We start from the raw sequence: 20,639 nt of genomic DNA, 5'->3' as shown, positions 1-20,639 counted from the left end.
CAGAAGATTTGAATTAACCCGCCTGAGAGTACCAAATCAATTTTCTAACTTTTTCACACGCCTGCTTCTTTCCACAGAATGGAGGGTTACTAATACACCTATTTATCGCTGAACTTAGACATTAATTTGTGTCAATGAATGAACATTGCGTAGTTTCTATGAGTGCTTTTATTTACCGCAATGAAAAACCAGCAACGTGTACACCGAATCCGACAAGTTCGGCTAACTTCTAATAGAGTGAAGGCATAAAAAAAAGTAATTCATGCGTGATACAAGCAAGCAAATGCACTTTATTATTACATAATATTTCAGGCTTAATCAAAGCACTTTTCTTCATAAGATCAGTTTTTATAGTTCAAACCACATATATTTTAACAAACTTGCCCTCTGACAAATGGCTGATAAACACAGACCACAAGTCTTAGCAAGGGTTGTAAATATTTGAAAAATTACTTCATACAGACAGCGGCGTAGCTACCTGACTTAGAAATTGTAAATTAAAGTAGTGAAAATTTCTCCCAGTATTTAAATATTACATTAATTTTGACTTTTATAGATAATCTGAGTCACGATGAAATCGGAATACGGCGAAAACAGAATAAACAGTTTTAAATATTTTAGATGGGTCCCTGATTATTTTTTTGTCCTAGGGCCTTTGCATCCCTAGCTACGCTACTGGCTGGATACAGTAACAGAGCAGTATCACGAAGGTATCACGTAGTTCATATTTTTGTGACAACCCTGACTGCATTGTCAATGTTTCTCCTTTAGCGTGCTATTTTTAACCTTGACGTTGGCAAAATCATCTTTAAAATGAAAGTACTAACAACGGTAAAGTTACCGTTAAAACAGTTTAATTTTACATTAAAGTGACTGTTAATGTGATCAACAACGCCTTATTATCGAAAAAGTATCTATAATTGTAACGTTAACTGGTAAGATCGCCAATTAACGTTAATTGGCGACCTTACCATATGTATTTATCATCGATACATTTCATACCGTTACCGCTATAACGTAACTTATAGTAGTTTGGTAACAATATAAAACATACCTAGCTAAAATAAGCGAAGAGATTACTTATGCGATACATCCCGCACATCATACATGACACTGACATGCTATGTCAATTGTCAAGAAAAAAAGTGGCGGGGTGGGAGGGGCACTGTGGAATTGACTGAAGTGAAGTTCGATTCGTTTCGTTGATGATCGAAACGCACCGAACTGACTGATTGAAGAAGGTGTCATTGAACAAAAAGAAGAGCCTTTTTGTGCAGAATATTCGTTTATTGCATGTTTAGTGCTCAACATTTGTGTTTCTTAAATCGGGATTGTGATTCTGCCTATCATGAACTTTAAAACAACGTTCACATTAATTCGGCTGACGTGATAAGTGTACTCCATAATTTGTTTAGATTCACTGAGGTGGAAAAATTGCTGCTACTGTCTCTTCTGTTTGGCACCTTCTGTTCACCGGAAGAGTCAATGTCATTTTAGGTTCGTACCTTTACCAATTTTTACAAAATTCGTAGTTATTAATTCCATGTTTTTACTAAACAATTTGTTCATTACGAAACAGGTGTTTGTACGTGAAAATGTCGTAGCGATATCGTCGTGCATGTGTCATTATCGTAACAGAATTTTGCATGACTAAAATCATAGGTAGTGGAAGTGTAGGCGTAAGGTTCGTGAGATGTATACATACATCAAGTAGTTTATTGATGGAATATTATTAAGTTCTTAGTGTTTTTATCATGTAGGTATGGTTATAATAATGTCACGTTTCTGATAAGGATGAAAAAAAATAGAAATACCATACCCTATCCAGTACATTTCCTACTCAGCCAGTAACTTCAGTAAATATGATTTCACATTGAAAAATAAAACATGAATCCTTAAGCCATTTTTACAGTACCTAATATATGTATGTATGTTGTACTTGTGTAATATTATTAAATTCCAAGAGTAAATAAAGGAATTTAATGATATTAATAAACATAGTACAATATAAATAGTAATGAAAAAAAAAATTATATTATTATACATTACTATCTTAATAAGAAGCTTTTATAATTTGTGTTTCTGTAGGTTGAATGAATTTCATTATTATTATTATTTTCCTGCTATCACATAAAATTCATAACCCAAATCTAACAAATCAGAGAATGTGAAATCCTGTCTGTTGCAGAGCTAAACTGATTTGCCAATTTTGATGAATTATTGTATTGGATACAGTTGAAATATTTGGTTGAACATTTTATATGTTCAACCCAATTTTTTTAATGCTTATTTTTGTACTTTTTTACTATTTACTTACTATTCTTTACTTTTGTTTTTAATGATCAACCTCCATTCAAACATCAACCCCAATCTTACACTCCTAATGTAAGCTGCATTATGACCCGGATATAGCTAGGTCATCAGCTACTGAGTAGATAAAGTATATTAACAATATAGCTTCATAGTTGAATCATTAGGTTTTTAGGTGGGCTATATTTTAGGGCCAAAAAGAAGAAAAATTGAGAAAGGTACTTAATCATTTTGCCTTCATCCGCAGATATAACAACATATAGTAATTCACTTCAATGTAATGTTCTTATATCTGTGCCTTCATTACACATGAAATAAGTATAAATGTAAAAAAGAGAGAAGGGGTGAAACATATATTTTGAATGTGTACAATAGGTAGGCATTTGCTGAATTACATTTTATGAATGGAGAATTGATCATAATTTCTAGTTGTCAAGTAGGTAATATATCAAACTTGACTTGAATAAAGTATTTATGCTTTTTGAATTTTATTAATTATTCTAGTTTTCAGTAAACTGTCAGTGTCATTAAGAAAAAAAAAAAAACAAAATCAAAATGTTTTAATTTCATATGACACTGTTTTAAATTAAGTATTTGAGTAACTATTCATAATTTCTTATTTCTTTGTATATCTCAATTTAAACACATTGGTTCTTGCAAATATAACTGCATTAGGTGGCAAGATATATTTATACTTATAAAAACATTTTTGTGAATCTTGGTACCTATCTTCATATTATGGGTGTTATCTGCCCATCTACTTTGTCTAGAATGTATTTGTGTGTAGATGGTCTTTGTATAAATTATATGACTGTAGCAATTAGCTATATGTAGTGAATTGAAATATTTCTGGAATTAACTAAAAATGGCATTTATTCAGTTATGTAAAAAAGGTTCATGTATGTCTCTTTCTACATCTGCCTTTTTACTTTTGGTTGTTAATATTAGGAAAGAAGAATATAATGAATGCAATTTTAGCAACTTATCAATTCCCAATTAATTCCAATTTCAGAATATTTCCAGCCCCTTGAGGGAAAACAACTATGGTGGACTACTACAGGATATTGGGCGTAACTCGGACTGCCTCAGAGGCAGAAATAAAAAAAGCGTAAGTGTTCATTGTGAGAGTATTTAAGACGAATGTGTGTTGTATGATTATTTGTGTGTATACAGGGTATTAAGGTATTTATTGAACCCTGAAACAACTTGTTGGTCCTGAAAATCTAATGATAAAGTAATTATTAAAATGAATGTTCTATTACTTTGTATTCATATATACATTTGTTTTTTTCATAGTAATTTGGGTATGGTGGGTATGCATACTGCATACCTGCAGCTCTGACAGCTGTGGGCGAAGTATGGGTTTGCATTTAACTTCTCACAATTGAATCGATTTAAAGTGAAACACAGCGAACACACACAATGGCGCAATGTGATTGCGCCATTGTGACGCAACGACAACCAAACTGCAATGTGATTGGTTCGCTGTGTCTCACTTCGAATCAATTCGATGGTGAGAAGTGAAATGCAAAACCACACTAATGCTTCTGATGTATGGCGATAGTGCATGGGTATCTTGGGATTATATTAGGAAAAATATACCCATTAGTTGATGGAATGCAACCATTTCTTATATATTTTTAGTAATTAAATAGCTAACAAAGTCCTTTTTTGAATGACCTTAACAATAAGCATGTATGGGTATTTGAAATTTCCAAATAGACAAAGGATGACACATCACAGTGCGAGTATGTCATATGAAATACAATGTCATATGAAATACATGTAAAACTTGTTTTGCAAGGGTGGGATAGATCATCCTTACCCTCTAATTTTAAATTCATTTAAAAATATTGTTTAGTTGAAAGAAAAGACTTTTTTGTTTTGTTAATAATTAAGACAAAAGTATCAGCGGAACATTCAATTTATGAGGATGTTTTTAGTATGAATTGTATCATCAGTTTTGAACTCTACAACCTGTGTGCAATTCTATTTATTATTTATTCTATGGTTGTACTAATAAAAGATAGTTATTATTTTAGTTTAGTATAATATACTTTTATTCGATTCGATTAAATTAGAAATGGCTGTTGGTGGTGTTGGTTTTTAACACTAAAATAAAAATACTACAAATTATGTTTTCAGATATCGGAAACTAGCTCTAAAATGGCATCCTGATAAGAACCCTGACAATTCAGATGAAGCCAACAGAAAGTTTAAAGAAATTTCCGAAGCTTATGAAGTTCTTTCTGACGGTAAGTTAAATTAAGTCAAGTAGAAGCATTTTTTAATATATACATGAGTAAATCAAAGGGAAGATTATATTTATCATTACGTAAATATTCATTGAAAGGGTCATAATTGATGCACATAAATGCATAAATTCTTTTTATGACAAATATGAATGGTAATTGTGCAGCGGCCATACAGTTAAGTTTCTTGTTTACTTTTCTGAAGAATGTGCGACATAGCTGAAAGAAGTCAACAAGGTTTTCGCTGTGGAACTGTAATGTTGTTTTATTGTTGGGTAGAAAACAAGCGGAAAATGTATGACGCGAGGGGATCCGGTCACCACGGTCACAGATATCAAAGCAAGAATGGAGTCAATGGTCATCGGCACTTTAGCTTCAAGGGTTTTTTCGGAGATACACCATTCCACCGCTTCTTTGGTAGTTGTCCATAAAAACGTTATGAATATTATCATTACAGATCAGTATCATAATTTGTAATATACACCTATATTTCGAATTTTGTAAAATGTAAACACTTATTTAACTTTGCCACACATAATTTTTAATAGACTTCGGTGTTGGTTTCTCCTGGAAAATAAATTTCGCGGTAAATAAGTGTCACACCTTAATTTGAATTTCAAATTTATTTAATCATATACTATTTGTTTTTAAAGTAGTCTTGGTGCAGTTGAGTTATAATGACCTTTTCTCCCGATGACTCCCCCTAGGGGAGCTATCAGATAACAGCATCAGATTTAACTTATCATAAAGTCAACTCCATATCAAGCACCAGTTATGGATATTCTAAATAGACAATTTGTTTGAGAGAATCTAATAATTAATGATTAATAATTGTTTTACTCTAAACATCCAATAATAGGAATACACTGAAGTGGAACATATGCAAAATTAATTTATAATTACCTATATATGGAAGGCCTGGTACTTATTTCACTGGAAGCATATTAACATGAACAGGGTAAAATAATCCAAAATGCATATCACCATTTGGATACTCACTTTAACTTGATACCTATGAATAATGAGGGAAACAAAGAAAGACCTATGAATAATGGAGCAATGTATGATAATATTCATAACACAAGGAAAAAAAATACTTTTCACAAATAATACTACTAACTAGAGTTTTGTGTGGATCCCGCTAACAACTACCTGTACTTATTCTAAATCGGTCACACGGTTCTGTAAGGATCTAGAAATGTAATAAAATATTAATTTTTAAAACCTTTCAATGACAAATACATTAAGCAAACTCAAACCCTTGGATAATTATAAAACATTTTCCCATTTTTTTCGGTGCATCCTGTTACCTGGTTTAAATAATCCTTACCGTCCAATACTATTAATGCCGCATGATTATTTCTAAATTCTAAAAATGAAGGATGAGGGCGGATTTTTTCCGTTATATGTGTACGTACACGTTGAATTGAACGTTTAGATAAAAAACATGCGTCAGACACTTTGCAAACCACCTTTTGCGAGCTTTGTTTATGAAATGTTGTTGCAAACAACTAGCTGTAACACACGCCGTCCAGTTTTAAAGCGGCGTGATATGTTATCGATGTCAAGACTTTAGTGGTGGCTGTACAGTACTGGGACTCTGTTGTATGTACGGTCGGCTGCAAAAGTCCTCACATACTTTTGTACCTTTATTACCTAGGAGTACTAGGAATATACGATTTTTTACTTTACTCTTAAAAGTGCAAATAATTTTAATTTCTAGTGTTCTTCATAAACCTAGTATGATGCAGCTCTGCTGGAGGAAGTTTTTTTTTTAACAAAGTGCCGCAGAGATTTTAATCTCTTCTCCATAGAAAGATATAACTCAAAACTTAAACTATTTGGCTTTATTTAGCTAATAATTCCCGTTGACATGTGCTTGACAAACAAAACAATTTGGTTCGTCTCTTTTAAGTCCAGTATGATTGGATTCGGTCGCATTAAGACCGCCACCGCCGCCGAAAGAAAATGTTAAGTTGTCAAGAGTGTTGCAAAATAGTTTCTTCTACCGATACTTGTATTGATGTTAATTAATACTTTTTTTGTACAGAAAGGAAACGGCGTGTCTATGACCAGTACGGAAAAGAAGGATTGAACAGTGGTAGAGGCAGGCGTTCGGGAGTGGACGACGACTATGACTTCGGATACGCCAGCTTCCCATTCACATTCCGCGATCCCGAGGAAGTGTTTAGAGAATTCTTCGGCGGCTCTCCATTCGGCAACTTGTTCGCTGGTAGGTAACATTCTTGAAATGCATTGTTCCGCTAACCAACTGAAAATGAAAGATTAGATGTGACATTTCACGCATACAGGTACATTACGGTAGATGTTTAGTTTCGCATATTTCTGTAATATATGTAAATAAATTACTTAGACCGAAAATAAAAACAAATACAAACATTCATCGCCCTTCCTATACCCAGTACTGGTAACTTTACGTGGAAGGTCATAGATGTATATGAGAACATTTGTTACTCAAGAGATTCCGTCAATGCGATGAAACCGAAAAACAATATGACGTATAATAATTGCAGAAATAAACGGTCACGGTCACGGGCACCGGCACGGGCGCCGCAGCCACCACCCCAGCACGTCGCTGACGTCGTCGCTGTTCAGTCCGTTCGCGTTCGGCGTGGGGCTGGACGACATCTTCGCCCACGGCGGGGGCAATGGGAATACCTTCACCTCTTTTTCCACATTCAACAGTTCGCTGGCCGGCCCCGGCAGCGCCAATATGAGGAGCACCACGACTACTACGCGCGTCGTCAACGGGAAAAAGATTACTACTAAAAAGTAAGTTGTCGGTTTCATTTTTAATAATTCAAATACTTTTTTTAATCTAAGTCATTTAGTTTTTCATAGGATTGAGTCTTCTTTTGAGCACTTAAAATGACCAAAAGCAACGTTTTTCATGGATAGGGATTACTTATATCATGCTTATTCCTAGCAGTGGGAAAAAGGAGGCTGTCAATGATGATGATGATGTCATCGTGCTATGGTTTTAGTTCAAGTGTGTATGTATTTTTTTTACTTTATTTTATTGTTACAGGGTCACGGAGAACGGTCGCGAAACGGTGATGTCCTACGAGAACGGAGTCCTAAAATCAAAGACTGTCAACGGTGTAAACCAGTCACTAACATACAGTTAAATTCGATTTATACTTTCAATATAACCAAACATGATCCAAATGTGAACTCTACTCAGTACGAACGAGTTAACGTTCATAATTTTTAATTTCGCTTATTATAAACATTTAGTCTTTGACACACTGTAAATTGAAGAAGTGAAAACACTTATTTTAATTTAGGTATAGGATAATTTGCTTTGATATCGAGTGAGATAGTAGAGTAGACACCGACTGCTCAATGTTGAAGTCTCACTGCTCGCGCGCCGCGGCTGATCTCACGCGGAGCCGCAACTCCGCGTGCTGCGACTGTATATTCATTTGCTGCCAATACATTAGCGAAATAGTTTGTAAATTAGTCCTAATTACATTTTTAATTTAATCTTAATTTTTCAGAACAAGTAGGCCGTAAAATTTACATACTTATTTTATATGTACCTATATATTCTTTTAGGAAACGATAATGAGAATTTATAAACTTACTCAGCATTAGCACATGTACGTGAAATTAATGCATTTTATTTTTGCTCTTTTTTGGCAAATTAACTACATATTAATAAATAATTTTTTATATCGTACATAGATAGCCTGAAGTGGCGAATTTGATTAGGTAGGTATAAATTTCCATTCAGTAGCCACTGAAAGGCTCTGGCAGTGGTGGCGTTAATCTATCATGATCACCTCTCGCTCGCACATTCTTAGTCCGTGTTTACACTTATTCTTAGTCCGTGTTTACACTTATTAGTGAATACCGCGAAGCGAGAGGTTAAGGGGTACGCCTGTAATAGTTCATTCTTTAAAATTGACTCGTGTATAACGATCGGCCCGAGTAATTTACGTACGCTTTCTTATTTCTAAATAACAAAACGCGTATTTTTATGATAATATGACAAAGTAACAGCACTAGTAGGACGCAATGTTTATTTTAGTGTTTGTAGGTACTCACGACTTGCCCTCGACAGTATAGTTGGTATAATTTATCTCAAACCTCGGGAGTAATCTCGCCAAACTGCACTGCATTATAAATGGAGACTTAGTTTTATTTTTTCCGCATGCATTGCGACTTTAGCGAGATTATCATTTACTTGTTTGGAAATGTATCATTCCGCACTGTTAGAGAAAATAACAATGTTTCACTACTGCTTAAGTGTAAAATCATTTTCTGATCATTCTCGCCTAAATTAGCTAAATAATACTAAATTGAGTGAAGTGAATATGGCCATTTGAACTGATTATATTTTCTTTTTTCAAACATCTTTCTTGAATATATCTTGACACAAAATCATAATTTAGGTACTTACCTAAATAATTAACGGGTGTTTTCTAATTACCAATGACACTTGTTCAGCATGTACTTAAATTCATTTCAGTGTATTTGTCATCATAATTATAAACGTTTCAAAAATATGTACATCTATTTGGTAGTGCCATTAGGATAACTATAAGCGAGAGCAGAACCTATGTAAATGATTGTTTACAGATCTCGTATGAAATAAAAATTGTCAACAAATTTTGAGCACTGCATTCAAGATGAATGATTAAATAAAATTTAATATTATTGCTGTTTTTATTTTATTAACATAATTTAATCTTTGGTTTTTATTGCAACGTGTATCGGTTTTGTGTAATCAGATATAGAAATAGTTCATAAATGCATATTTTTAAAGTTCCTATGAAATCCTCATAAAATAAATCAGTATTATGTGACGCTATTAAACCATAGCGGTGTTATAGCCGCTGACACGCGATGTGCGGTATGACACGTAACTCCACTTGATTCTATTAGATCTAAAATATATATTACGTATGGTTCCGTATATCCTGACCAATGAGTTAGGCGATTACTAAGCGAGTTAGGAGTAATAGCCTATGCTAAGTGACGCTAGTGCGTCATTTCACATTTTTATTTCTTAGGGAAAACTAAAAAATACTTATAACAGATTATTAAATACTTTAATAATTTTCGTAAGCTATAAGATAATAAATAAAAACGTGAAATGGCGCTAGTGTGCAAGGAGTATTTGCCCGCATTCTTGCTGATGCCATCGAGTGTTTTCAAAAAATGTTCAATTTATTTAAAATTTATTTTAGAAAGGTTTTTCTTTTAAAAGATCTCCAATAATAAACAAATAGGTATCACGAAGGCTTTAATCAAAATAATCAATGTAAGATTTAATCTATTTAATTGCTCGGGTTTTGATATGTATTGTTGAAAAGCTTTTATTGCTCAATATTCATTTTTAATGGTAATGCTTAGAAGCTTTTTGGAAAATGGCCTTTGTGTACAGCTGTTGTTTCTGGTTTTCACTTCGCTTGGGAGGAATTTTAATCGCAATATATTCAATAGTAAGGTCTACATGTTATAATATTTTGTTGCTAGAGTTATCTTGAGTGTAACTCGAGCATATAACATCGGGCGGTGTGCAACAAAGACTTGCGAGTTTCAGAGAAACCTATGCATATATTGGATAGTAAAGGACGGTTACTAGAAGAATTTTATATTCTGTGCTATGGTCTAGATCTAGATTCAAACGAAAGTACCTATGTAGCAAAGTTTCATCAAAATCGGCATAGGTAGCGGTTTAGCCGAACAAGCGGGACATACTTTCTCATTTATAATATTTAGTACGGAGTATTAATTAAAACTGACATTTAATAATGTCGGTTTAAATTAATAATTTGGGGCCTTCCTTACTGTAGGTAAGTAGACTAAACATCGACATGTCTTTGAATCAGGTGCAGGCGTTGGTTGTGCTGATCGCATTGTGTTGGGGGTACACACATTCTGATAAATGTATCACTATGATAACCGAGTTTACAGATGACATGGTACTTATTTATACCAAGGAATATGTGGAGGATTTTAAAGCGGGTTAGTATGATTTGAAACTATATCGATAACCGCGAAGCCGCTAAGAAGGGAAGACATTTGTTGCTAAACTGTTTTCTTAATATTGCAGAACCTGAAAGATATTTTAAATCGAGCATCGGAACTACGTCCATTTATATTATTATATGCTTTATATTCATATATGGAGCTTATACGGTAAGAGTCGAACTGGGTTAGGTACACCTTACAGGACTAGACAGCTAACCCTCATTGTCCCTTCTTACTCCAGGTAGAACCGTGTGGCACTAATAACTGATTTGTTAACCAAAGAGAACAAACATTTCTAATGTTCTAAACAAGGCGAGGCTCGGGTTAGTCCCTAAGTTTACTACTTATTTGATAGAGTATTTGTTGGTATTTTTTAAGTAAGTACCTAACCGTAAAATTAACCATAATGCCAACATGATGCGCTTCGCGTTCAATTAATAATCCTTAAAATGGTCTGTGCCCACCACACACACAAAATATTTCATATCTGTCCAAAATAGGAGTCCCAAAGGAGAGAGCTTTTATTATTGTTATAAATAGAAGCTGTAATGAAAGACAATGAAGAATTCAACAATTTGAGATTTACATATTATATTCATCTGTACATGAAAGCAAAATATACAGTCAACGGCATATCAAGCTAACCTAAATCAAACTATGCGGAGGTAATAATGCTGATTAAGCAATGAATATTGTCTGGTTGATGTGTTGTTGACTGTACATGTACTTGTATAATGTAGGACATACGAGCGCCCGATTGGTGTGAAATGATACTGAATAATGTTTGTTTTTGAATTGGAAATAGTGTAGCAACATGCTTATGGTTCCATACATATTGATTGAGCTGGTGCGTCTAATCATGCTGTCGATAGCAGTGTCCACCGCGCTCTTGGTTCTTAAACAAAACTCAATGGACATAGGCTTGCTCATTGGAGCCAGCGTGGCAGCGGGGTTTTATCTTTGTAAGTATACTTTTACTGCTATTAGGTAGTTTACCGTGCTATATTTTGGTATAGTGGACTTCCTGAGACCAAAGGCTGCATTTTCATTACAAATATGCTTTCAGTGGGACACTTCTACTTATGGGTGTGCACGGCTAATCTGCCCATACTTGTAAATGAGGTAGACCATGATGAACAAGCAGCGACTATCGAGAGACTGCAACGACTGCTGCGTGCAAACAATCAGAACACCAATATGGATAACATACCTTTAGCCACAGACTACGGGAATGCCCAAAGTGATGTTTTTGTCGTACCAGAAAATGCTAAAGCCGATTTTGATAACATGCGAAGCCGTGTTAAGGTATATAAAAACACTTATTTCACACAGCGCTAATTCCCGTAGGTACTTAAACATAACGAGTACCTATGTCAGACGGAATATGTGGAAGGCTGGAACATCGAGGAAAACCTATATTCCTATTACAGTATCTAATATAATATTATATTGTCTTCGTATAAGAATATAATAATTTAAAAATATATATTATCATTACTGATATTATTATTATCATCATCATCTGACAAACGCGATTTCAACACCATCTCTTAGAGGTCAGATTTTTCTGCGGCAGACAGTACAGTCAACTGCACGTTACCTGGATATCTAACGGTGGCGGCGTGGCGTCGCATTGCGGCGGTAATCGACGAATTTGGGTAGTTTCATGTGCACTGTACATATTTGCTGTCAAAAAATAACTTCTAAATCACATAGCTTTGAAAATATTTTAATTATAAGTAGGTAAATTGATAAAAAAAAGACCAATCATATATAAACTTCGATTTGATAATGAATTCCGCTGCCACGTTCGCTCTTCAGACGCAGATTGACGTAGGGAAATCCCACGCCTCCTGACGTTATTGTGACACTCGCCTGCGTGTGTTCGATATCCCTTGCAACGATTGCCTACGAACAGTAATGTAAGTAAAAAAACGGTCAAAGACTTAGAATTCTAAGGGTTCCGTATCGGATTTAGGAGTTCTTTGTTTGAAAAAATCCGAAATGTAAAAAAGAAATAAATGTTACTTCTTGCCAAATTTAATTCCCTTTCCCATCAACATGCGAAATAAAAAATAAAATCATCTGTCGGTATGAACGCGACGCGATAGACTCAAAACTACCAGCCGGATTTTAGTACGGATTTCACATTAGTGTGATTTTTAAGAAAGATGTATAATTTATTATTATACACCTAGACCTTTTAACTATTTTTTATACACCGAACCCGGAATGGGCCGCTAGTAAAATATAAATTTTAACTTTTAAGTAAGTAGGTACTTAAGCGTACATAAAGAAGTCTTGACAGACGGACAACTATGTTATCTTGTTAGAGATTAGTTTTTATTTTTTTGAAGGTAGATTCTGCATAGCTACTTTTATCTTTTGAGATAAAAATAATAAATATTGATGACTACCTTTTTTACGCACAGTAGCGCCATCTACTTTTTAAAGCGTCATTGGCTATCAATCTAACGGGAATCGCGTACTTTAGGTACACTATACTCATAGGGTACCTACTTTTTATATTGAAAATATCAGTAACCAAAGTATCAGCTACCTCAATACCAAATTTCATAAAAAATGGCCCAGCCATTTGAGCGGGAAGAATAAACAATAATACAAACTTCCGCCTTTGTGTGATAAGATTTCTTACCCTAATATTCCTTTGATCGGGGTCTGAATAAAACACTTCCTTCACTCTTTTCTTGAACGGGATCCCCATGTAGTCTGCCTTATGCTGCCATGCCAGATGTGAATTATAAGTAGTACCGACGATTAAGTCCGTACAATAACATTTGGAAATACACACGAGCGATATCAAAGATAAAAATAAAAACAAGTTCATTATGACTAAAATGACAATATTTTTTTAATGAACTGTGTTCTGTATGAATCTCGACAGTGTTGTGGTCACCAGTAAGCGCTGTCTGGCCAGTTATCTTTAGGTTGATGTCATTAAATATTTCAATTAAACATAGTAAATGGGTTTCGAGATAAGTTCGGTAGGTTAGGTACTTACCTACACCCTATCTATCAACAAAAGATACATTTGTAGTGAGCTGTCTTTATCTTTATACACATAATATGATGATATTAATATCGTATTATCAATACATACTCGTATAATAAAACAGTAGAAAAATAATTCCTGTACATTGAATATAAGTATTTACATAAAAACAAAATTAGGCGATAGGGTATACATAGTAACAGAGAAAGAATTTAATAAAGAGTATAGCTAAACTATAGGAAATATAGAAATAACGACTTAACAAAAGTTGTTAAGCATTTTTTGTAGAGGTAAAAAAATCGAAGATCTGGAATACCTTATGCAGACCCAAGATAACACAGTTAAACTACAGGAAATATAGAATTGACGCCCTAATAAAAGTTGTTCAGTCTAATGAGCATCTTCTCTTTAGTTATAAAAAATTAAGATTTAGAACACCTGATGCAGACCCATGATGGTCTAGCGAAACTATTAGGAAATATAGAAATGACGCCACAAAAGTTGTTCAGACAGATGAGCATTTCCTATTGATGTATAAAAATTGAAGATCTGGAACACTTGAAGAAGAGTCATAATGGTCCAGCTAAACTATAGGAAATATATATTTCAGTCGTATGAGCATCTTCTGTATAGGTATCGTTACGCTTTGTCTGTACAGTTAAATTTCCCTAATATTTTGACTCCTTACCAAAAATTGTTCGGCCACGCGAACGGAGTCGCGGGCATCAGCTAGTGTTGTTTAAATGTACAAGTCAATTATCACTTATATCGTCCGGCTCCGGCTTATAAGTACCTAAATCTTGTGAAAACCGGACAATAATTCGCCATTAATTAGCCAAATGGCAAAAACCCTTATAGATTCGTCATGTCTGTCTGTCCGTCCGTATGTTACAGCCACTTTTTTACAAGTTTAAATAGATGTTTCTACAATTTCACGCCTCGTCGTCTGATGAGACGATTTTGATGAAATTTGATATTGGGTAGAGTAGGTACTTAAAATATAATACTGTTGAAGTAACATTAGTGTGTCACATTATCGCGAGGTCATCTACCAACAATACTATTATACTAATACATGACTATGTCTACTAATACGAAAAGACAACCATCATTTCTATATAGGTACTACTTAGAATAGTATTTATAGGTTTCACAACGCTGAACACCCTAAAGAATAAAATTTTCAAGTATTTCTTTAAATTCCTATGTGATTAAAATGTAATACTTAATGTTAATGGAGTACCTATATAGTATAGGCTCTTATCTGGTCTAGAATTAGTAATATATAAAAGAAATCTATAAATCATTCATCTAAGTAGTTAAGAAACGAAATATAAAGCTGTGCTATTAAAAAAACAATATAATGAATACCTATAATATTTATTCAATAATGTTGAATACACGCGGGCAATATTGGCTTCCATAGTAAAAAGAAATATACAACAATCAATAAACTAGAAACAGATACAAAAAGACATTGATAGCTGGGTGTTTTAAAATTTATTAAATTGTTACGAACATTTATGTGCTGAGCCTAGGGTTGCTAACTTGTTGTGGAGAAAAATATAATATTTATTTCAAAATATGTACCTACTTTTGGAGAATTCGAAAAAATAAATAATGAAGACACCGATTTTTCCATGGCATTTGATTGGATTAGTTGCAATTCCACCACGCCTCTAACATTTAATATGATTGAACTGAAATTTTAATAGCATGGACACGAGACTACAAACATGGTATAGGACCGTCAAAAGAGAAAGAGCCCATTTTATGGTGTCATAATATTTTTGATTAAAATTAAAGAGCTAGTAAACGTTCGGTGTGTGCGTGTACAGCACATGTATTTTGATCCTAAAGTCATTGTGAAATAACTGGCACCAAAACCGTAAACGAATGTGGTATAGATACATCAATTCACCTTTCCAAAAACCCTAAATAGTCTACCATATCTCCTACACTACCTACATGTGGAACAGAATGCTAACACCAACAAGAAGTAATATAAACTCTTAAACTATAACGGGATTAATGACCAACATGACCTATGCCCCTGAAGGCACTATATTATACAGAGCTGACTTGCATAGCGGCAAATCGGGGCGTTGTTTCTAGATCCAACGAATCGGAAGTTATTTGTGAACGGGAATCTGAATTCTCTGTACTATTTTGTATCGAGCTCATAGAAATTTTATCATCTTTTAAACTGCCATTTGCTTCAGCTGTACCATCCATGGTAGCCGACTTTTGCTGCGCATCTACAACGTCCCCGCCACCTCCGCTAAATGAATTCCAGATGCCTTTGGTAGAATCTCGCATTGTGACTTTTTTATCAACCGAAGTATTTTTTTCTTTGGAATCTTTTGCCTTTTTGCCAATGACGCCGAATGAACCAAGTTTCGGTTTAGAATTTCGTACTGCGGCACCTCGTTGGATTGGCGTGGAGTCTGTTTCACCTTCTTCCGTTATGGATGTTAACATATCTGTGGATTCTGTGGGCACTACTTGACCGGCTTGTATCGGAATATCGTCTAAAAATGACATAATAATTATTATTACTTACGTAATTATAATAATAACTAAGTACTTATACGTTTTGTGATAAGTTATAGCACATTTGCGCGATAAAGACTTGTCCAAAAAGATATTTGCGCACTAGATACAAACCTACAGATTTTGGGTTTTTATTATGACTATTTTGAGCCCATCAGTAACTTACAAGATACCTTTTCAATAATGAATCATATTTAAATCTCCTACTAGCGTAGTAAAATTATAAATACGAAGGTTTTGATATATGAGAAGTTGTTTATTACGCAGTCACGTAAAATTTACTGGGTGCATTTCGATGAAATTTGGTACAGGGGTAAAATATAATCTGAATATTATAGTAGGAGCGCAGTTTGTATAAAATGATCTTTAAAACTTTTTGTTTAATATTTTAACAAGGAATTTCCATTCTATATATTCAAGTGGGAACGAATACTGCATAATTTTCCTGTGGTATAGGTATTTATTAATAATATTTTTCGTATGCTTTATGGCAGGACATAGTTAAGCATCTTCTTATGTATAATATCTACTTGTACCTGTGTACACGATTTGTATTATTACTTGAATGTTTGATGATGAGCAGTGAGAGAATATGTAAATTATTATGTGACCCCCATGTTAAACACTAAGTGATGAAATGATGTAAATAAATAGAAGAATACGAAGAAGAGGTACGCAGTAATAACTATGCAAAGAAATGCCAACTTATGAAGGATCTACATAGAAAATACGATAACTTCAACACGCACCGCTACACAGTCTCATTTATAAAATGTGGAAAAACGTGTAGGATAGGACCACACTCTAATATACTTAAACCATCCATCCTCCTGTGAATATCGAGGCGATTAAGTTTCAAATAATTAATTTGTAACTGCAGTTTTAGGTAGAGAGACGTTTCTTGCTACTATGTCTTATATTTTATCTATGGCCAGCGAGTTTTATAATTACCTATTTATAAAATATTATTATTACTATCAGTTGAGGCACAGATAAAATAAGCTTAGCATTAGTTAAAGTTGCCTAAATAAATTGAAGGTGAACTTTGTTCTAAAATATAGTGTTCTACAGTCTTGGCAACACGTCATTGCATATGACCCAGATGTAATTCAGATTGAATAGTGATGATGAAAAATACATAAACACATATTTAGTGTATAGTAGATATAGTATAGAGTCCACGATATTAAAAAATGAAGAACTAAATAAATTTAATTGCAACAATATTTTGTAAACTAACTAAAGTGCACAGTGTGACATAGAACACATTCACTGGTTTAATTATTATTAATGAATGTCACCTTTAGTTATTTTTATTATGCTATAAAAATTATCTGAACACTTTCGAAATGTCAGCTGGTTTATTAAACTTTAAATTTTCATTTCCAAAGGTATCACCACCGGTTAATGATAACTTCCAGTACTCTCCATCAAAGATCTTTAATTTGCCATTTGATAACAAATCATTTGGTTGTATTGTTTGAATATTGAGGAAATTTTTTATCCATAACTTATATTCGCAAGATTGTGATGATGAGCATTCATTTGGCAGCATGCTTAATGTTTCGTGATCATCTGTATTCAATAAAGTTAAAAGTTGAAGGATATTGGAAAATGTTGTCATGATCATGAATGAACTGTTCAACGGGGTCAATAATGGTATGAATATAAAGAATAATGTAATGAGTTTAATAGTAATAATTGATTCTTAAGGCCTGCTAGGTACAATTAATAACATAAAATACTTAATTATATTACAATACAATAAAATTCTTGCACAGAAAAGAAATATATAAATTTTACCTGGTAACTTTTTGGTACGAAATGAAGCATTTGTTATCATAGATTTAGACATGGTGACAGTAGTAGTTGCAGGAGACAATGCAACACTAATGCCCATAGGTCCATCACATGGTTGACCTAAAAATAAGAAAATCTTATGCAGCACCTACAAAATCGATAACACAAAAACAAGTAAATGACTCGCATGCATTTTAACTCATATTTTAACCAATTAAAAACATTTAAATGACTCTTACCTGAGGAATTATTTTTAAGTGAATTTATGACAGCACTTGTAACCAGCATGACATCAGGGAAAAGTTCATATTGCGCTCGCTGATCAATGTCTTTAACAGCCTGTAGAGCTAGTGTGTAAAACTCATTAAACATAGCAAAATATGCTCCTTCTACCATTTCCAACAGAAAATTTGGTGACACTGGTATTCTCGGAACTGATTTTGCATTGCTACCAAGTTTTTTCTGGAATCCTTGAGTGACTATTCTGTAAAAACAGATAATAATTGTTTTTTTTTTAAATTTAATTTTGTATAAATACCTAAATGCTATATTTCAATGTTTGTTTTACAATTTACCTGGTGGCTGCAATGCAGAAATGTCTCAGTGCAAGTTTGGGTAATAAACTTAACTGACGATTATAAATGAAGAATAGAGCAGCCATGACTTTGAGACGATTCTGCGCATTGATTGCATCCACTTGGGAAAGTGGTCCCCAGCTAACTAGTTTTGTGTTGCATTCTTCCCAGCGCCTTAGTGCATTTTCAGTAAGAAATTGGGACCCCAGTGATAATGGCTGTAACATAATAGGTATTCTATTAAGCACATATGTGTTGTACACAGTAATTATAAATTAAGCACTAAAAAGTAATTGGTATTATAAACTTAGAATGATATTTTATCATAGGAATCATAATCATAATATAATTCTGCTTGCATGTAAGAGGAATGCTAATTAATTATATACCCAAGATAAGAAATATTATTAAATTTTAATGGAAAAAAATGAAAAATTTCTTCATACCTCATGATATATAGATGGTTGAGCTAAAGAAGGCAGTCTAAAAGAGACAACTTTTGGTTTTCCAGTTTCATCAACAACTTCAAAATTATACAAACCTGTAAAACAGATTTAATACATAAAGATTTCATCACCATTATCACCATTTACAAAAAATTTTTTAAAATTTAATATTTATTTAAAACTTACCTATAAGCAATGTTTCTATACATCGAAAAGTTTTTTTATTCCCAAGAGCTACTGAACTCAGATAATTAAAAATAAGAGTTGGTAAGAACTGCAGAGTAAATCTTTGTAATTCAACCTCTTTTGATCTATAAAAACTGAATAACTGGGTACACACATTTTCTAACACCTGTAACAAAACACATTGTCTTGAAAACATAAGGAAAAAAAAGGATGAATTTTTTATATTTCAACATTACTCTAGAAATTGAATTGGACATGTTTCTTTTCTATCCTAGAGATTGCATTAATAAAATAATCAAATAATTACTAAACTTCATCAGCAAACAGCATTAGCTGCATAAACTTGTCTATTATTATATGTTTATGTTGAACTAGATGTTGCCCAGGGCTTCGTTCCTGTGGGAATTTTGGCATAAAATATAGCCTATAGCTATCTTGGATAATGTACCTATCTAATGGAGAAAGAATTTTTGAAATTGGTTTGGTAGTTTTGGAGATCACCCACCTCAAACATACAAACTCACAAATACTTACCTCTTTATAATAATAGTATAGATTACATTATATCATTGTGTAAGAAGTAATCAATAAAACAAAAAGTATTTTTCTAATACTGTATGCTACAATTAGCTGTAGGCTGTGTGTAGCTTACTATGAATTGTTACATATCCTTTATTATTATTGCTAAAAGGAGCCTTCATGCCAACATAAAGGCTTGGCCTTATGCATATAAACTTCACAACAATATACAAGTGAATATATAGCATAACCAGAAACATAAAATCCTACCTCTTCATATAGTGAATCACTATCTGCTTTGATACAACAATCATTTTCACATCCATTATAAAACAAGTTGAATATGGCTGTTGCAATTTCATGATTGTGTTCATGTTCTGCTGCAAAGCTTTTTATTTCATTTTCTTGTAGTGAGGCATATTCTGATAGCCACTCTTTGATTAAAGGCTCGCATTCAGTCATTCTTATTGATTGAAGTTAACCTGGCCTGAAACAAGTCTAATGATGTCATCTTAATTTGTACCTAATGAGTGTTATATACATGAAAGGATGGACTTAAAATCACACACGCTTATACATAGAAAAAAACACGAAACTCACGTGAAATCGAGTGAATATATGTGATGTTTTATTATGTACTCACTGAAGTTGATAATGTAAAATAATGTATAATCTATCTGCGATTGAGAACGTTTTTGATTGATTTATTCCATATTGTAGTTTTAATTTACTTGAAGTAGAATAAAAAATACTATGATTTGGGTGTTGTATGATGAATTTATCCAATATCCAATGATAATCAATGATTGAATTTAATTCAACTGTCATGGAACACAGCTTGAAGGACTGGTTGAACCATGACTGAACCTCTAAGGACTGAACTGGCTGACTGACACTAACATTGGCAGTTTTATATCATTTTTAATTATTCCATAGTATCCCATATTTCATAAGTCTATGAAGTTAAGTCTATGAGTATTCT

At 33.4% G+C, this 20,639-nt stretch overlaps 3 protein-coding genes and 1 long non-coding RNA gene across 13 annotated transcripts; 2 read left to right on the top strand and 2 right to left on the bottom strand.

The window, feature by feature from the left end:
- Positions 1-866: 866 nt before the first annotated feature.
- Positions 867-9,245, top strand: mrj. Of its 6 annotated transcripts, none has more exons than XM_053769712.2 (7): positions 1,183-1,497; positions 3,323-3,418; positions 4,456-4,565; positions 4,842-4,979; positions 6,613-6,795; positions 7,097-7,355; positions 7,612-9,245. In XM_053769712.2, the coding sequence occupies exons 2-7, from the start codon at positions 3,354-3,356 to the stop codon at positions 7,709-7,711; spliced, it is 855 nt and encodes a 284-aa protein (XP_053625687.1). In that variant the 5' UTR covers positions 1,183-1,497; positions 3,323-3,353; the 3' UTR covers positions 7,712-9,245. The 6 variants fall into 6 exon arrangements, with proteins under 6 accessions (XP_053625692.1, XP_053625687.1, XP_053625690.1 ...); XM_053769715.1 differs by lacking the exon at positions 1,183-1,497 and adding an exon at positions 2,857-2,908; XM_053769714.2 differs by lacking the exon at positions 1,183-1,497 and adding an exon at positions 2,889-2,985.
- Positions 6,388-12,321, bottom strand: LOC128683779 (uncharacterized). Its single transcript, XR_008406320.2, has 2 exons — positions 12,166-12,321; positions 6,388-6,834 (listed from the first exon to the last, which is right to left on the bottom strand). It is a non-coding gene; the product is annotated as an uncharacterized LOC128683779 (long non-coding RNA).
- On the top strand, positions 9,879-12,078 carry LOC128683778 (uncharacterized). Its single transcript, XM_053769722.1, has 5 exons — positions 9,879-10,033; positions 10,424-10,559; positions 10,648-10,733; positions 11,371-11,527; positions 11,632-12,078. Exons 1-5 carry the CDS (start codon positions 9,959-9,961, stop codon positions 11,901-11,903), a joined length of 726 nt encoding a protein of 241 aa, XP_053625697.1. The 5' UTR covers positions 9,879-9,958; the 3' UTR covers positions 11,904-12,078.
- A 2,621-nt stretch (positions 12,322-14,942) lies between the features above and the next one.
- Positions 14,943-20,553, bottom strand: Hyccin (hyccin). 5 transcript variants are annotated; one of them, XM_053769703.2, is made up of 8 exons: positions 20,258-20,550; positions 19,928-20,155; positions 19,139-19,304; positions 18,953-19,047; positions 18,507-18,724; positions 18,171-18,415; positions 17,935-18,051; positions 14,943-16,109 (listed from the first exon to the last, which is right to left on the bottom strand). In XM_053769703.2, exons 2-8 carry the CDS (start codon positions 20,117-20,119, stop codon positions 15,646-15,648), a joined length of 1,497 nt encoding a protein of 498 aa, XP_053625678.1. In that variant the 5' UTR covers positions 20,120-20,155; positions 20,258-20,550; the 3' UTR covers positions 14,943-15,645. The 5 variants fall into 5 exon arrangements, with proteins under 5 accessions (XP_053625678.1, XP_053625677.1, XP_053625680.1 ...); XM_053769702.2 differs by having other exon boundaries at positions 19,928-20,144; XM_053769705.2 differs by having other exon boundaries at positions 20,301-20,550.
- Between the last annotated feature and the right edge of the window lie 86 nt (positions 20,554-20,639).

Source organism: Plodia interpunctella, chromosome 3, assembly GCF_027563975.2.
Source record: "Plodia interpunctella isolate USDA-ARS_2022_Savannah chromosome 3, ilPloInte3.2, whole genome shotgun sequence".
NCBI lineage: Eukaryota > Metazoa > Arthropoda > Insecta > Lepidoptera > Pyralidae > Plodia > Plodia interpunctella.
Note: the sequence above shows the minus strand (reverse complement) of the source record. Positions and strands in the feature narration are given on the sequence as shown.

Coding starts and splice junctions, on each gene's coding strand:
- mrj (XM_053769712.2), top strand. CDS start 3,354: ATGGTGGACTACTACAGGATATTGGGCGTAACTCGGACTGCCTCAGAG. Junction 4,980..6,612: donor ACCATTCCACCGCTTCTTTG/GTAGTTGTCCAT, acceptor TTTTTTGTACAG/AAAGGAAACGGCGTGTCTAT. Junction 6,796..7,096: donor ATTCGGCAACTTGTTCGCTG/GTAGGTAACATT, acceptor TAATAATTGCAG/AAATAAACGGTCACGGTCAC.
- LOC128683778 (XM_053769722.1), top strand. CDS start 9,959: ATGGCCTTTGTGTACAGCTGTTGTTTCTGGTTTTCACTTCGCTTGGGA. Junction 10,034..10,423: donor TAATCGCAATATATTCAATA/GTAAGGTCTACA, acceptor TCTTTGAATCAG/GTGCAGGCGTTGGTTGTGCT. Junction 10,560..10,647: donor TGTGGAGGATTTTAAAGCGG/GTTAGTATGATT, acceptor TTAATATTGCAG/AACCTGAAAGATATTTTAAA.
- Hyccin (XM_053769703.2), bottom strand. CDS start 20,119: ATGACTGAATGCGAGCCTTTAATCAAAGAGTGGCTATCAGAATATGCC. Junction 18,725..18,952: donor AACCATCTATATATCATGAG/GTATGAAGAAAT, acceptor ATTATGTTACAG/CCATTATCACTGGGGTCCCA. Junction 18,052..18,170: donor ACTTAAAAATAATTCCTCAG/GTAAGAGTCATT, acceptor TCTTATTTTTAG/GTCAACCATGTGATGGACCT.